Below are 17,740 nucleotides of genomic sequence, written 5' to 3' on the forward strand. Positions count from 1 at the left end.
AGCGCCAAAGAACTGATGCTTTTGAACTGTGGTGTTGGAGAAGACTCTTGAGGATCCCTTGGACTGCAAGGAGATCCAACCAGTCCATCCTAAAGGAATTCAGTCCTGACTTGGAAGGACTGATGCTGAAGCTGAAATTCCAATACTTTGGCCACCTGATGTGAAGAACTGACTCATTTGAAAAGACCCGGATGCTGGGAAAGATTGAAGGCAGGAGGAAAAGGGGACGACAGAAGATGAGATGGCTGGGTGGCATCACCGACTCAATGGACATGAGTTTGAGTAAACTCTGGGCGTTGCCGTGCTGCAGTCCATGTGGTCGAAGAGTCAGAAACGACTGACTGAGTGAACTGAACTGAAGTTCCTCTCTGGCCTCATCTTCTTTCTGTCTTGAGAACTTGCTTGAACATGTCTTACACGGTAGGATACATGGGTGGACCTGGGTGGCATTGGAGGAGAGGACCCTGAGCTTTTGCAGTGGGCAGTAGGACCCTTCTCTTTGCCCTGAGAGAGGCATCACGCAGACTACACTGCACGGGCAGCATGACTCCCTTTATTCCAAAGCGAGACCCTGTCTCTGTCGTGGCAGGCGTCAGCCAGAGGGTGCCAGCCTGGCCCCTGGGGACTTGAGTTGTGCACCCCATCCTGCACGCCATCAGACCATTACGATGAGCTGACTCACCCTCTGCTCCAGACGAGGTGCTGTGTCTACAAGCATCATCACCAGACGGTCCAGAACAAACGGTGTTCGGCACCTCGTTGTGCAGCTGTGCAGACGCGCGCGTGAGCCACGGAGAACTGGGTCCCAGTGTTGGTTTTAACTTGAATGCTCTGTGGTTCCAGGAATGTTCTGTGTGCCCTTGAGTCTTTTATTTGTTGGGAGCTTTTCATGGCCTGTCTGTGGTAAATTTTGTGTGTTTTCTCTAATGGTTAAATGCAAAGTTAGGGGTGTGTTGATTAGGTAAAGATGGTGACTTTTAAAAAGTTTTTACTGAATCCTTCTGCCTCACGTCCTTGTTGCGGCATGTCCGGTCTTCACCGTGGCATGCAGGCTCTTCGCTGCAGCACACAGGCTGCCCTGCCGGGGCTCCCATCCTCAGCAGTGAGGGCACGAAGGCCTAGTTGTCCTGAGGCCTGTGGGGTTCTAGTTCCCCAGACAGGGATCAAACCTGCTTTGATCAAACCCTGCTTTGGAAGGTGGATTCTTAACCGCTGGACCACCAGGGGAGTCCCAAGACTGTGACATCTTTGTGCAGGTATTTTATGTCGGTGTAACTTTTGTCTGATCTGTTCATTACTGGGCAGGATGTATAAATGTCTCACTGGCAGATTTGGCAGATTTGCCCATTTCCCTTGTAATTCTGTTAATTTTTGCTTTCTGTATTTTGAGGCTATAAGGTACATCTCCCGGTGTGTGAGCTAGAAACTGATAAGTAATCTACACCTGGGTATTTATGAACTCTGCCCCATCCCAAACTTCTGCCTCCCCCAGCTTGGGGTGACTACCAGCCTGTGCAGCTTGTTTCTTTTTCTCCCCTTGCTTCCCTGGTGGCTCAGACAGTAAAGAATCTGCCTGCAATCCGGGAGACCCAGGTTTGATTCTGGGTCAGAAAGATCCCCTGGAGAAGGAAATGGCTACCCACTCCAGTCCTCTTGCCTGGGGAATCCCAAGGAGAGGAGCCTGACGGGCTACAGTCCAGGGGGCTGCAAAGAGTTGGACACGCCTGTGCGACTGACAACACTTTCACTTTCACATGTTTTCCCATTGGTGGGTTTGTGAGTTACACTAATTCTATATTCTTTAGGTGGTTTTCTTGAAAATATACCTAAGAAAGAAATTTCAGGACTTCTCTGATAGTCCAGTAGTTAAGATACTGAGCTTCTAATGCAGGGGGCACAGGTGTGATCTCTGGTCAGTGAACTTTTAAGATCCCTACATGCCATGCACTGCAGCCAAAAAAGAAAAAAAATCTTATTTATTCCTAAATCTACTCTCCTCCTAATAATCCAAGGAGCTTCAACGTCAGTCACCCTCTTCTTTTTTTTTTTTACCCTCTTGCATACATTTAATTAAGAAAAAAAAAACTTTGGTTGCCTCATGCAGCATGCAGGATACAGTGGCTGGTATATGCAGGTGCTCAACAAAAATGCATCGTATAATGGAATGAGTAAGTTGAAGGTAGATGTGCTGAATGACTATCCTCAGCGCCACAGAAGAGTGGTTTTCTGAAGTTTTTGGATTTCACTAGCCAGTAAGTTAGAAAAGAAAGAGAAAAAAAGGAAGAAAACTAACTTTGATCATATATGGAATTTCAAAATATCTACCATAAGCATTTCAAAAAATAAGATGTATTTAATACTGTAAAACTAGGAAGCACATACTAGGATCATATTTCCTTTATGGGAAACTCTCTACATTGTGTCTTAAAATTTCATTTCCTAATCGGGAAGATCCCCTGGAGGAAGAAATGACAACCCACTCCAGCATTCTTGCCTGGAAAAGCCCATGAACAGAGGAGCTTGGGGAGGTACAGTCCATGGGGTCACAAGGGTCAGACACAACTTAGTGACTAAACCACCATCACCACCACCACCACCACCAAAAGGAACCCCCCCACCAATGCAGGAGAAGTAAGAGACTTGGGTCCAATCTCTGGGTCGGAAAGATCCCCTGAAAGAGGGCATGGCAACCCACTCCAGGATTCTTGCCTGAAGAATCCCACGGACAGAGGAGCCTGACGGGCTACAGTCAGTGAGGTCGCAAAGAGTCGGACACGACTTGGTATAGTTTCCAGCACAGCTAATGAGCGGCTCCTAGTCACAGCTGGGCTCCTGGGAGGGTCACCGGCGCGGCGAGCTCTCCCGCACAGGAGAGGGGACACACGGCCCACCAGCCTCACAGCCACCTCTTGTCGGAAGGACGAAGGGCCACAGGCTGGAGCCCCGGTTGAGTTACCAGGGCTCAAGAGATGCTGTAATTTCTCCTGTGTCACACTGCACAGAGAGGCCAGAAAGAGTCCCCTTTCTTGGGGAAGGTTTGCTGCAGAGCTTGTGAGCTCAAACCCGACCCCCGGGCTCAGTGCTGCCTGCCCGGTGGACGCGGACACGGGCAACCTCAGCGCAGGGACTGGGGGCCATCCCAGCGGGATGAATTCGGGCCGAGGTGGATCAAACTGTCGCTCGCCGGCCTGTCTAGAGTCCTTCCGTGAGGGTGCACAGCTGGGAGTCGGGTAGGGTCAAGGAAGGGCGTGGTCTGCTCGGGGGCGGGGCCTTCCCGGGTGCGCGGCAAAAGCGCCCGGGGCCAGACCTGCAGGGGGCGTGGTCTGTTCGGGGCGGGGCCTTCCGGGGCACGAGCAGCAGTCACCGGGCCTCGGCTGGCGGCGGGGCGTGGCTATGCTCGGTTCCGGGGCGTGGTCTGCTCGGGGGCGGGGCCTTCCCGGGTGCGCGGCAAAGGCTCCCGGCTCCCCGGGGCCAGACCGGCGGCGGGGCGGGGCCAGGCCTGCAGGGGCGGGGCCTGCGGCGGACCGGCGGCGGCGGCGCGGGGCCATGGCGGCCGGCGAGCTTAAGGCCGGCGGGCGGGCGCTGCGCGCGGCGCAGGTGGACGACGTGGCGTCGGCCTCCAACTTCCGCGCCTTCGAGCTGCTGCACCTGCACCTGGACCTGAGGGCCGAGTTCGGGCCGCCGGGGCCAGGCCCGGGCAGCCGCGGGCTGAGCGGCTCGGCGGTGCTGGACTTGCGCTGCCGGGCGCCCGGCGGCGCCACGGAGCTGCGGCTGGACTCGCACCCGTGCGTGGACGTGACGGCGGCGGCCCTGAGGCGGGGGCGGCCGGAGCCGGGGCGGCCGGAGCCGGAGCCTGAGCCGCTGCCGGTGTGCACGCAGCCGTTCTCGCACTACGGCCAGGCCCTGTGCTTGCGCTTCTCGCAGCCCTGCGCCGCAGGCGAGTGCCTCCAGGTGCGGATCACCTACCGCGTCGGCGAGGGACCCGGGGTGAGTACCCGCAGCCCCCGCGCCTCCTCGGCCAGGTGACTCCCCACCCCCCGCCTCTGGTCCGGCTGGTCTTCAGCCAGATGCCTCCGCCCCCTCCCCGCCGTCTCTAGCCCCCTGCGTCCTCCAGGCTGGACAGCAGACGGTTCCCGAGCTGAGTTTAGGGCTGTCGGTGCGCCCGGCCTGGGCTGGGCCCTGGTGGTGCTCTGCTCGGGGGCAGCCCTGAAGACGCTGGCTCGTTACCCGCTGCTGACTCAGCCCATTGTTGCAGGTGCCCGTCTAGTGCCCGGGGCAGGAACAGCTCCGAGACTGGGCACTTACTATTTATTGTTTCCTCCTGGATGTGATGAACAAAAGAATTTGAGTAAAAGTGAAAACCAGAATTAGGGTGGACCAGGCTTTGTAGCAGAGAAGGCAATGGCAACCCACTCCGGTACTCTTGCCTGGAAAATCCCATGGACGGAGAAGCCTGGAAGGCTGCAGTCCATGGGGTCGCAGAGAGTCGGACACGACTGAGCGACTTCACTTTCACTTTTCACTTTCATGCATTGGAGAAGGAAATGGCAACCCACTCCAGTGTTCTTGCCTGGAGAATCCCAGGAACGGCACAGCCTGGTGGGCTGCCGTCTGTGGGGTCGCACAGAATCGAACACGACTGAAGCGACTTAGCAGCAGCAGCAGCAGGCTTTGTAATAATTGGCTTTCTCTCTGTTGACTCTTAAATTCTAAACCGGAGTGGGGGAGGTGGGGCAAGTGTAGCAGTTGGAAAGAGCATCTTGTGGGTCCCTCTGTGAGAATCGCAGCCCTTTCTCTGGTGGGGTGGGCGTCCCGCCCACCCAGGAAGCCTGTGCTTCTGGTGGCACTTCCCCTTTTGCTCTTAGAACTGGCTCAAAGGGCATTTCTTTTTCCATCTTTTACCATTAGGGACGTACATGAACCATAAGATAGAATTTGTTTGAAAAATTAAAGTCCAAAGCAGTGTGGATTGACCTCTCAGGCAAAGGAAAAAGCCTGGCCTCTGCGGGTAACTTGCTGTAGAGGAACATGTGGAGCGCGTGGAAATGTGTTTGGTTGCTCTGTTACGTTCTGGTTCGCGGTTGGGGGCAGAAATTAAGGACAATAAGTGAAAAAATTAGGCCTCCTGGGCTTGCTTACCAAAAGTGGCACCTGAAGTTGAATTTCGGAATTAAACAGCTTTCATTTAAGACTTGATGGCAGACACCCATGCTCCCCGGAGAGCTGTCCTTTGCCCTGTGGAGGTCCCCAGTGGGCACAGTTCCTGTTCCGCTGTCCCGGGGGGGGCGCTCACCTTGGTCACCGTGGGCCACGGTGTCTCCTGGATTTGATTCTGCTGTGTGTCCTGCCAGCCCCCTTCATTGTCTTCTCTTCATGTGATTAAAACAAAAGCAAGCAAAACTCAAGCAAAGAGGATGAGTAGGGGATTGTGGTTGAAGGGATGAGAGTCATTGTTTACAGAGCTGAGCCTGACAACAGTTGTCTTTACATAGGTCCTCATACGGTGCCTAGTTCCTCTGACTGCCAGCTCAGTATACTTGTTTTCATCAATAGGATTTTTTTTTTTTAACTGTTTAGATTACCAGGAAAACTGAGCATATAGGACAGTTTCCATAAACCCCCAACACACACGCACACACACACCACACGCACACACACACCACACGCACACACACACCACACACACACACATGCACACACACATGTACACACCACACAAACACACATGCACACACCACACACACACACACCACACACACGCACACACCACACACACGCACGCACGCACACACGCACACCACACACGCACACACCACAAACACACACATGCACAGCACACACACAAACACACCACACACACGCCACACGCACACACACGCCACGCGCACACACATGCACACACACATGTACACACCACACAAACACACACGCACACACCACACACACAAACACACCACACACACGCACACACCACACACACACCCCACACACACACGCACACCACACATGCACACACCACACACACACGCACACCACACACACGCCACACGCACACACACACCACACACACGCCACACGCACACACACATGTACACACCACACACGCACACACCACACAAACACACCACACACACACACACCCACACGCACACACCACACACACACCGCACACACGCGCACACCACACACACACCACACACACGCGCACACACATGCACATACCACACAAACACACACACACACATACACACCACCACCACCACCCCCCTTATTAGCACCTTACGAGTGGGATACAGTTGTTACAATTAATGAGCCAGTACTGATACCCTATTATAAACTGGAATCTATAGTATTTCCAGATTTCCTTAGTTTTTATTTTCAATAATTTGTTTATTGAGCAGCTTTCATGTACAAGGTGTTATTAGAGTGTTGGGTCTTTTAAATTTTTCTTTTTTGTATTATAGTTGATTTACAATGTTGGTTTCAGGTGTACAGCAGCCTTAGGTTTTCAAGTGTCCTCTGCTCCAGGGTCCCATCCAGAAATCCAGGTGTGTGTCCCTCTGTCGCGTTTGTGGGCTCCTCTTGGCCGTGATGATTCCTTAGATGTTCCTGTTTTGGTGACTTAGATAGTTTTGAGCAGTGGTGTGCCCCTCTATTGGAATTTATCTTCTGTTTTTTCTCATGATGAGATTGGGGTTATGAAGTTTGCTTGGTTTTCATAGATTATTTTCCTTAGAGCAGTTTCGGTTTCCCAGAGAAGTTGAACGGAGGTTCATAGAGATAAGGTGTCACTTCTGTAACGTCATGTTGAGGGCAATGGTATCGGCCTGATTTATGGCCTCTGTGCTGGCCTCCAGTCACCAGGCTGAAGCACCAGGCTGTTGGGGTCTGCACAGGACGTCTCTCTCTCCCCTGCCCCCACTTCCGTCTTACTGGACTCTGAGTGAGACTTGTTACAGTTTGCGCATGCACACACACACACACACACACACGTGCACACACGCAAAGAAAACCCCAGCTTCCCAACGTGTCTCCCTTACGCCTCTCATAAATCGGTCTCAGCGCCTCTGTGGTTTAAGCCCTTGACCACACACAGCTGCCCGGCTCCATGAAGCCACATTCCCCGCCCGCCCGTGCTGCTCCCGCCTCCTGGACATCATCTCCCTTCCTTCTGGCTGTTTAAACCCTGCCCGCTGTTGAGGGTGCAGCCTAGGGGTTTTGCTTCCACTCTGAGACCCTCCTGGGGCCCCTCAGCTGCACACGGCATCCGTGTTAGACGTAAGCTCTGCTGTGGGCAGAGTTTGGGTTTGTAATAATGGCTCAGATGTGCCCTCGATTAAGGGCTGACAGAAGACAACTCAGGAGTCACAGCTGGGACGTCCCTGGGGGTCCAGTGGCTAAGACTCCGCAGTCCCAGTGCAGGGGGCTGGGGTTCGATTCCTGTCCACGGGACTAGATCTTGCACACTGTAACCGAAAAGATCCCACATGCTGCAACTAAGACCAGGTATAGCCAAGTAATAAACAAGCAAAATAAATATTGGGAGCAGGGGAAGAATCATAGCCAGTGCCTGTAACGTAAAGCACATTGATCCTCCTGCTTTGGCCGGTGGGTTCTTCATCGTTGGCACCACCCGGGAAGCCCCTAACACTCACTCTGAAAAGGTGAATTTCAGGGATGGGAACACCTGTCAATCAGCCTCCTTGCTGTCAGCGTCTGCTTTTCTGTGTCTTTCATCACAAGTTGAAGAACAGCTTCTTCAGCATTTGTTTCTTGGTGAGAAGTTACTACAGTGAGGAGGACACAGGAGGGAGGCAGGACCAGGGGGCTGGAGGCAGCTCGGGAATTCTCGAAGCCCAGGGACATGTGCAGAGAAGGCACTGGCGACCCACTGCAGCTCTCTTGCCTGGAAACTCATGGACGGAGGAGCCTGGTGGGCCGCAGTCCATGGGGTCGCAGAGAGTTGGACACGACTGAGCGACTTCACTTTCACTTTTCACTTTCATGCATTGGAGAAGGAAATGGCAACCCACTCCAGTGTTCTTGCCTGGAGAATCCCAGGGACAGGGGAGCCTGGCCGGCTGCCATCTACGGGGTCGCACAGAGTCGGACATGACTGAAGCGACTTAGCAGCAGCAGCAGCAGGGACACATGAGGCGTGATCCTGAAAGGTTGTTGTTGAATCATGCGAATACACCAGGATTCTTGGCCCCCGGAGGAGAAGAATTCAATCCGGGGCCAGAGACGAGGCTTGATCGCTCAGAGCTTTTGTGTAATAAAGTTTTATTGAAGTATAAAGGAGATAGAGAAAGCTTCTGACATAGGCATCAGAAGGGGGCAGAAAGAGTACCCCCCTGCTAGTCTTTAGCTGGATGTTATATAGTCACTAGCAGTCTGTTAATGAAAGAAAGGAATGTCTTAAAATTCAGAATGGCACCAGGCCCCTTACCCATAAGATGCATTTTGGGATAAATGGTTTATCCTGGGCCATAAAATGATTAACTTGAATCTTGAAGAAGGGCAGACCACCATACAAATAGTTTCATTTACATAGATTAGGGGAACAATATCCATACTGGTTTGTCAAGTAGGTTCTGGGCCAAGAGGCGGAACCGACTTGGAGACAGAGTTTGGGGTAAAGGCATAGTACATTAGCATAGCTTAAGACAAACATTTCCATAAGAAAAAGGCATTGGTTATCTCTAGACTCGAGAATAGCTAACTTCAGGCGAAACCGGGTGTCATTATGGCAACGCAATATTTTAAGAGAAACCTCTCTTTAAATTTGTATAGAGAAGGAAAAAATACTGCTAGTTTGTTTCCTCCTGCCGCTTAAGAGAGATAAAAATGTCTGACACTTGCAGGCTATTTCCTCTATTTGGAGACCCCTGGCCTTCCTGCCTGTTACCCTCTCAATCCCTTGGTGGTGTCTGCCCCGGGAGGTAGACGTCGGGCCGCAGCCTGGACTCCAGGGGGATTAAACACGCAGCCGGAGAGAGCTTCTGCTCTGAGCTGTTCCCGGAAGTCCTCTGCAGCCCACGTGGCTGTACCTGCCTGGGGCCCCCCAGGGCTGTTGGCTCTGAGCGGCACGCCCCTCCCCGCAGGTGTGCTGGCTGGCTCCGGAGCAGACGGCGGGAAGGAAGAAGCCCTTCGTCTACACCCAGGGCCAGGCCGTCCTGAACCGAGCCTTCTTCCCGTGCTTTGACACTCCCGCCGTGAAGTGCAGATACTCCGCTCTTCTCGAGGTGAGGGGACCATGTGTCCCTGCCCTGGGGATTGGAATGGTCGTCTCCATCAGGTCACCTTTCAGAGGACGCTTACAGACCCTCTGAAGAACTCCTCCACCTGCAAAAGTTTTATCTGTGCTAAACCCCATTGGTTGAGCCCTACTTTCTGGAAGCCTCTGTACTTCAGGTGGACTGCAGGCTGCCGTCATCACCGGGCAGGTTGCTGATGGAAAGCAGCTTCTGTCCAGGTGAGAGCTCGTCGGTGTTCTCTGTCCTCAGGTCCCAGATGGCTTCACCGCCGTGATGAGTGCTGACGCCTGGGAGGAGCGAGGCCCCAATAAGTTCTTCTTCCGAATGAGTCAGCCCATCCCCTCCTACCTGATAGCCTTGGCCATCGGAGATCTGGTTTCGGCTGAAGTTGGACCCAGGTAGGAGACCAAGATCCCGGAGGCAAGACTGGACCAACCTCCAAGCAAGGAGGCCTCTGACCAGCGTGCAGGCCTGTTGGGGGGTTCTTGGGGCGGTGTCGGCCTGTTGGGGGTTCTTGGGGCGGTGTCGGCCTGTTGGGGGGTTCTTGGGGCAGTGTCGGCCTGTTGGGGGGTTCTTGGGGCAGTGTCAGCCTGTTGGGGGGTTCTTGGGGCAGTGTCGGCCTGGTGGGGGGTTCTTGGGGTGTCGGCCTGCTGGGGGGTCTTGGGGCGGTGTCGGCCTGTTGGGGGGTTCTTGGGGCGGTGTTGGCCTGTTGGGGGGTTCTTGGGGCAGTGTCGGCCTGCCCCGAGTCCGGGCTTTTCTGCGGCACAGGGTGCGGCGTGAGGGCATCAGAGGACTCTTTCCCCCTCCTCCCTCCCATCCTGTGCTGAGACCCAGTCCTGCTGTGTTCTGGCCCTGTGCAGAGAGCGCTCTGAGCTCAGGCAGCAGTTTTAGGAGGTCACCTTCTAGCTACGATGTGCGCTTTCTTATCGCTACCAAATCTCCCTGCCTTCTCTGGCACTTAATTCCTGGAAACACCCGCCTCGCGGTCCCCGTCTCCCTCCCAGGAGGCCCGAGGACGCTGTCCCCTGTCTGCTCCGGATGCAGAGGCCCAGGCTTGGGCCGACTCTGTGAAGGGAGGGGGCTTTAGTGGAGGTGAATAAGGAGTTTGTCAGGTGTAACCAAAGAGAAGTTGACCGGGAGCCTGGGTTCTGCTCATCGTCCTGTCTGCCTGCGCTTTGTCCCGCGGCGGGAGGCTCGGTTGGACGTGGCTCTCCTGGTGGCGGTGCTGTCCTTCGTTCTGCCGGCCCCAGAGGCGCTGGCCGGGCGCCAGGCCGCAGACAGGGCTCGGCAGTGGCACCAGCGCCACGCGCCTCCGCTCCCGAGGTCAGAGGGAGCGCTGCGCAGGCCCGTCGGCCTCCGCTTCCAGCCACGGGCTCCGGGCAGCCCCGGGCCTGCGAGACAAGGGCTCCCTTCCTGGGGGACAGGGCAGTGGGTGACCGGAAGCACGTCAGCCCGCAGCTGCAGGAGAGCAGAGAAGGAGAGGGACGTCTTCCAGGGGTTTCCTCCTGCCAGGTTCTGTTAGGAAGCGGACGAGCTGCTGGTGCGGAGCAAGAACAGTCGTTTCTGAAGACACTGGGCAGACGGGGAGCTGGGGCTCAGTGCGGGGGAGGCCTGCTGCCTGCAGGAGCCCCCAGGGCCCTCCCGGTGCCCGCTCTGCGGGCGGGGCCGGCCCTCAGCTCTGCTGCAGGTCGCCTCCCCATGGGCTCCCTGGCTCCCTGGGAGGCTGAAGCCGGCTGGTCCCGCAGGGCTCTAACCCCCGCGCCACCCTCTCTGCATCCTTGTCCGCAGGAGCCGGGTGTGGGCTGAGCCCTGCCTCATCAACGCTGCCAAGGAGGAGTATGACGGAGTCATAGAGGAGTTTCTGGCAACGGGAGAGAAGCTCTTTGGACCCTATGTGTGGGGAAGGTGAGGTGTCACGGGAGCTTCACGTCTGCGGTTCCCGCACCCTGGGGTGCAGGGGCGGGGAGGAGAGGACAGCCAGCCTGACCCACCGTGGCCGTGGCCGTGACCGAGGTGGGCCCAGGGTGGGCGTCTCAGGACAGCGGCGAGCAGGCGGGTGCTGGGTCAGAGATGGGACTCGCTGTGCGGATGTGGCTGACTTAACCTTTCCCGTCACTGGGGGCAGACCCGCTCTCTGTTTGCCGTCTTCAGACTTGAGGTCCCCCTGACAAGAGGCCCTGTCAGGCCTGCCAGTCCCGCGTGGGGAGCTGGGTGCGAGGGAGCCGGTCTCATCCCCCTGGGAAGGGCTGGGAGAGGAGTCCCTGGCACAGGGCACTGGGGACCGCCTGGTGACGGGAGGGAGCCACCCCCAGTGACCGCCCGCCCTGGCAGGTACGACGTGCTCTTCATGCCCCCGTCCTTCCCTTTCGGGGGGATGGAGAACCCCTGCCTGACCTTCGTCACTCCCTGCCTTCTGGCCGGGGACCGCTCCCTGGCCGACGTCATCATCCACGAGATCGCCCACAGCTGGTTTGGGAACCTGGTGACCAATGCCAACTGGGGGGAGTTCTGGCTGAATGAAGGCTTCACCATGTACGCCCAGAGGAGGATCTCCTCTGTTCTGTTTGGTGAGTCGCAGGGACCCATCTCCCCGTTCGGGGCCTGCCAGGCTCCCTCTGGGGTGTCCCGGGGGTGGCGGTGCAGGGAGCCCCTGGACGGCCATGGAGGCCCGCTCACAACAGTTACGCTTATCACGCCCGGTCCCAGCCTTGACCGGGTGCTTCGCTCACCGCCCGCACTGCTGTGTACGACGCTGTTTTCCCCTCTGATGTGTTCACAAGGCAGAGAGGTGGGAAGCGTGCTCACCGCCACTTAGCAGCTGAAGGCAGCAGACCCTCAAACTGCGCCCAGCCGTGCTTTTGAAATACATTCTCAGCACCGTCTCTTTATTGAAAGCCCACAGTGTCTAGGTGCTTTTTGTTTTTTTTATCCTTTCTCTGCTTAAAATCTACCTTGGTACGTATGGGAAAGTACACAGCAAAACATTTACCTGCCGTTTCACCATTCAGAGATGATCGGTGGATGTCCTTTCCGATGTATCACTAGCTCTGTGTGTGTGTGAATCATCAGGCCATACGTGGTTTTAGAACTGTTGTTTTTTGTTACCTTAGTAAAGTTAAATGTTTTCCTGAGTCATTAAATTTTCTTGTACGGATGCAGAAGAATTTAAATTCATAATTTGTTCGTCAGCCTCCAGTTGTAGGTTGGTCTGTAATTTTTTTTTTTAATTTAAACAAAAAAAAACCTTAATGTTTTGTTGTTGTTGTTGTTGCTGTTTTGGCCACACCTAGGGGCATGTGGGATCTCAGTTCCCGACCAAGAGTTGAGCCCACACCCCTTGAAGCTGAAGCACACTCTTAGCCACTGAATTGCCAGGGTCCCTCATTTTTCCAACAAAATAATATTCTGGTAAACATCTTTACGCAGGTTCACGTGTATCTCAGATGATTTCAGTAAATTCTTTGAAACGTGCTTGTCAGGACTTGAACATTTTAAAGGGCTTTTTTCAGCACGTATTGTCTCCTGCCTCCCAGAAAGTGTGTGGAGGTTTATTCTTTCATCAGTGGGCACGGAGCAGGCGGTCTCAGCGCTGGGAGCCCCGCAGTGGCCTCTGAGCGCTATGCACGCTGGGCCCTGACGCGGGCGGGCTGCCGCCCCAGGGCAGAGCGTCTCGCAGGCGGCGTGTGGCTGGTGCGCACCGTCCTGCCAGGAGGAGGCCGGGGACCCGAGGAAAGGCTTGGCGACAGTGTCTCCTGTCGATAGGAACGGTCAGGTGGGAAGGTCAGACTCCTGTCTCTGCAGACACCATCACGCTGCACAGAAGGCCCCTGTCAGCGGGACGGTGTGCGGAAGAGAGGCCGAGGGTCGGCTGGCCACAGCCTCCCTGCCCACGGTCTCCAGGGAGCACCCCGGCTCACAGGGCACCTTGGGGAGGCGCACGTGAGGTGCCAGCTCCTCTTCTGCCCCACAGGGCCCGCCTACACCTGCTTGGAAGCCGCCACCGGCCGGGCGCTGCTGCGGCAGCACATGGACGTCACGGGCGAGGACCACCCGCTGAACAAGCTGCGCGTGAGGATCGAGCCAGGTCAGGGCCCTCCCGCCCCGCCGTGGGCCGGAGCCCTAGCGGCTCCGCCAGCGCACCCCGGTCCCTCGGGCGGGAGGAGCCCCCAAGGCCCTCCGAGCTGCGCCGGCCAGTCCTGAGCAACTCCGTGTGCCCTGCTTGTCCGGGTCCCTGTCGCTCTCGAGGCCCTTTGCCGCCCCCTGTCCTTGGTCAGCTCAGCCCCTTGGGGTTTGTCACATGACAGAGAGCGTGACCCAGAAAGCCCGTGACTGCTTCGAGGTTTTTGTTTCCTAACATTGTTATTTCCACGTGTGACTAATTGAAACCTTTCTGTGCAATTGAAGCCTCTGACTCCAATGGAGAGCTCCCTGTGGATGGACAGTTAGTTAACTTGGCTCCAGAGCATCTGCAGAAACCCCCATTGTTCTGGTGGGCAGCCACACGGGGGGTTGACATGGGGCTGGGAAGACCCCACAAACACAGCAACCCCGGGCTCTTCCTGTCATCCCTCTCGAGACCCTGGAGACAGGTCGGGGTGGGTCAGGAGCACTCCTGGCCGAGCTGCCCTGGGGGTGGGAGTCAGTCGCTCTGAATCCAGAGTTCTCTGCAGGGGTCGACCCAGACGACACCTACAACGAGACCCCCTACGAGAAGGGCTTCTGCTTCGTCTCCTACCTGGCCCACCTGGTGGGTGACCAGGGCCAGTTTGACGACTTCCTCAAGGTAATCAGCTCGAGGGGAGGGGGCCCCGCTGGGTGGGGAGTGGGGGCTCTGGGCAGCTGACCGTGCCTCCCCTTCGTCCTCACAGGCCTACGTGGACGAATTCAAGTTCCAGAGCATCTTAGCTGACGACTTCCTGGACTTCTTCCTGGACTCTTTCCCTGAGCTGAAGAAACAGAGGGTGGATTCCATCCCGGGTGAGCAGAGGAGCCGGCCCAGGGCTTCCAGGAGGTTGTGCAGGGTGGGGTCTGCTTCCCGCCCTGAGGGACCAGTGTGTCCCCTGGGGGTGGCGCTCTGGGATGGCCCAGGGCCCCACAGAAGGACCTCCGCCACCCCCGCTTCCTTCCCCCATTCGGCCTTTCTGCTCCTCTCTGCCCTCTGGATTCCCTGTCTCTGAGACACACAGTCAGATCCTGAGCCCTGCCCAGGCCACTGCCGCCCCAAGGGGCTCCCTGGGCAGGACCAGGGCAGCTGCCCTGCCTGGGGAGCCGGTGGGAGGCCTGCTTCCTGGGGGCGAGCGCTGCCTGTGGCCCGGAGGCTTGCCCCTGCTCCCTGCTCTTTGCTGGGCCCCATCCAGCCAGCTCCCCCGCTGGCTGGGAGGGCGGAGCTCCCGGCTGCTGAGGGCGGGACCCCAGAGCACAGGAGCCTCAGCATAGCTGCTCTGCTCGTGGGGGTGGGCTGTGTCCCCTGTCGTCCTGAGGGCTCATTTCTGCACAGAATAGGCCCAGGTGGGAAGGGGGGCAGCCGGGGCTGTAGGCGTCACGGGGGCTGGGACCCTGCAGAGCAGTAGCCGTGTGGGCAGTGGTGTCCACCTTGGGGGAGCACTTGGGGCTGATGGAGGTGGGAGGTCTCGGGAGCCCCGGCAGGCTGGCCGTGGCACTGCCGGGGAGTTCTGACAGGGTCTTCTCTTCTGCCAAGCAGGACTGGAGTTTGATCGCTGGCTGGACACCCCGGGCTGGCCACCTTACCTCCCGGACCTCTCCCCCGGGGACTCGCTCATGAGGCCGGCTGAGGAGCTGGCCCAGCTGTGGGCGGCCGAGGAGCTGGACCCGAGGGCCATCAATGCCATGCCCACCTCTGCCTGGAAAACCTACCAGCTGGTGTACTTCCTGGATAAGATCCTGCAGAAGTCCCCGCTCCCTCCTGGTGAGAAAGGGCGGGCCTCTTGACACCTGTTGGGAGCGGGGCGGGGAGGGGGTGGGGCGGGCCAGCGTGGGGTGGAGCGTCCACACGCGTGAAGCCAGCGGCTCACGGGGTCCTTGGCTGTGCGGGGCAGTCTCCCTTGCCGTGACACCCTCTCATCCCCCTGGCTGCTCTGTGAGCCCGGGGCACCAACAGCTTACTCAGCTGGTAGGTGGGGTGGGGTGCAGCTCCGCCTGGCTCCCGCCCTTCAGCACGAGTGCCCTGTTGCTTCTCAGCCAGAAATAGTACCAAGGGCTGCACCCCAGAAAAGCCGGCTAGCCCGTGCTGGTGCGAGGCTCGGTGGGCAGAGCGTCTGGGGCACACGCTGTGGTCTGGGGAGGAAGACTGTTGGAGGTTGGGATGATACACGTATACATTTTATCTTATAGTTTTAAAAACTTTCATTGGCAAATAATTGCTTTACAAAATCATGTTGGTTTCTGCTGTACATCAGCGTGAATCTGCCATAAGTATACATGTGTCCCGTCCATCTTGAACCTTCCTCCCGGCCCGCTGATATACTTTTTTTAATGCTTATTTTATTTACTTATTCATTTGGCTGCGCTGGATCTTAGTTTTGGCGTTCGAATTCTTTAGTTGCGGCATGTGGTATCCACTTCCCCAGGCAGGGGTTGAAGCTGGGCCCCCTGCTTCGGAAGCGCGGGGTCTTAAGCACTAGCCCACCAGGGACGGCCCCCTCTGTGTGACGTCAAGGGAAGGTGGTTGGAAGAGCTGTGGAGCTGGGGCAAGCACACGTCCAGGGCGCGACTGCGTCGGGCCCAAAGGCTCAGGATGAGTGGGTGCCTGGAGCCCTCAGAGACGTGACTCTGGAGCTCCTGGAGGCCGCGGCCTCCTCGGCGTGGGGCTCTGCTGGCAGTCTTTCATGACCCGTTTCTTTTCTCCAGGGAACGTGAAGAAACTTGGAGAGACATACCCAAAGATCTCAAACGCCCAGAATGCAGAGCTGCGGTTGCGATGGGGCCAGATTGTCCTCAAGAATGACCACCAGGAGGACTTCTGGAAAGTGAAGGAATTCCTGCACAGCCAGGTGGGTGCCCCCGGCTCCCTGTCCCCCTCGGGCACACGGTGGGCAGGGCCATGCAGGCTGCCATCTCTGAGGCAAAGGGCCTGGCAGGTCCCGAGAGCAGGCTGTGGTGCCGCCCTGTGGGGGAGACGGCCCGGTCTGTGCACCTGTGCTGGTTAGCTGGAGAGGCCCAAGGGGAGGGGCTGGTCAGCGTTGACCGGACGCTGGGAGGGAGGCGAGACGGGTCATGCATCAGCCAGGCCGGTCTGGGGAGAGGCCAGTGGCTAGGAGAAGCGAGGGAAGCTGAGCAAAGGGTCCGGCCTGCTGGGGAGGTCGTTCCCTGACTCCAGAGCAGGGGAGGCCTGTGCTTGAGGGTTCAGAGGCCAGCCGGCCTGCTGGGGAGGTCGTTCCCTGACTCCAGAGCAGGGCAGGAGCCTGGGGCCAGGCTGGGTCAGGCTGCCTCCCGAGCCCCGGAGCCTCCCGCCTCGGGTCAGCATCCTGTGTGTGACCGTTCGGTGCGGATGTGCGGGCACGGCTTCCTTCTTGGCTGCGGCTGGTCCTCCGGAGCCCCGTTTGAGGGTTAGGCACTGCGGTCCTGGCGTGTGCTGCTGCCTCGGACCTCTGACCTCTTGCAGCTGAGACGTGAGCCCCCGCGTGCCCACCCACTCGGTTCTGTCGCGTGTGGACACATCCAGGAACGTGACCGTGCAGACCTAGCCGTGTGGGTCTGTGGCCTCTGAGAAGATTCCAGAACACAAGGCCTTGTGTCTGGGAAGCCCCCCACCCCTTCCAGCACTGAAATCCACATCCCTTTGGGCCCTGGGGCAACAGGAGGCTGGGTCGCAGACCCACTGGGCTGTCAGATGGGCCCCGGGGCGGAGCTGGGGCAGACCCTTGAGCTGGCCGACAGGCCCTGACAGGCCCTGAGCACGAGCCGTCTCTCGCAGGGGAAACAGAAGTACACCCTCCCGCTGTACCACGCCATGATGGCGGGCAGCAAGGCCGCCCAGACCCTCGCCAAGGAGACCTTTGCCGCCACAGCTCCCCAGCTGCATAGCAACGTGGCGCACTACGTCCAGCAGATCGTGGAGCCCCTGGGCAGGTAGAGGCTCCGCCCCGGCCTCTGCAGGCTCCGCACACAGCAGCTGCTCCAGGTCAAGGCCCCACGAGGGCACCTGTTCCCTGACGCTGGGCTTCTGCTCTGACGGGCCGGCCCTGGACCCAGCCTGTGACCGAGAACCTCCCTGCTCCCTGGGCTGGGGGTGGCAGGCCTCCCCACCGCACCGGGGTCTCGGGAGAGCAGGAAGGGTTTTCTTTTTTCTTTCTTTTTTTATTCTTTAATTTTTTTTGCTGATTCTTGAAATACTGTGCCAAGGGCTAATTTCTGGAGATTCTTTTTTCAGGTTTAATCATTATTTTAATAAATATTTTTAAACGAAAGGTATTCTGGTGGCTGAAATTCCTTCTCCCAGGCCCTGCTCTGTTCTGAGCAGGTCA

The 17,740-nt window shown here is 57.3% G+C and overlaps 1 protein-coding gene across 1 annotated transcript; it reads left to right on the plus strand.

Moving 5' to 3' along the window:
• Positions 1-3,378: 3,378 nt before the first annotated feature.
• RNPEP (arginyl aminopeptidase) lies at positions 3,379-17,683 on the plus strand. Its single transcript, XM_086342989.1, has 11 exons — positions 3,379-3,987; positions 9,105-9,245; positions 9,507-9,655; positions 11,046-11,162; positions 11,589-11,824; positions 13,228-13,341; positions 13,928-14,040; positions 14,126-14,234; positions 14,959-15,183; positions 16,125-16,267; positions 17,191-17,683. Exons 1-11 carry the CDS (start codon positions 3,394-3,396, stop codon positions 17,347-17,349), a joined length of 2,100 nt encoding a protein of 699 aa, XP_086199115.1. The 5' UTR covers positions 3,379-3,393; the 3' UTR covers positions 17,350-17,683.
• Positions 17,684-17,740: the final 57 nt, after the last annotated feature.

This window comes from Bos grunniens, chromosome 16 (assembly GCF_055505025.1).
Source record: "Bos grunniens cultivar Pamir isolate PY7600 chromosome 16, Bosgru_T2T1.0, whole genome shotgun sequence".
In the NCBI taxonomy this organism is placed as follows: domain Eukaryota; kingdom Metazoa; phylum Chordata; class Mammalia; order Artiodactyla; family Bovidae; genus Bos; species Bos grunniens.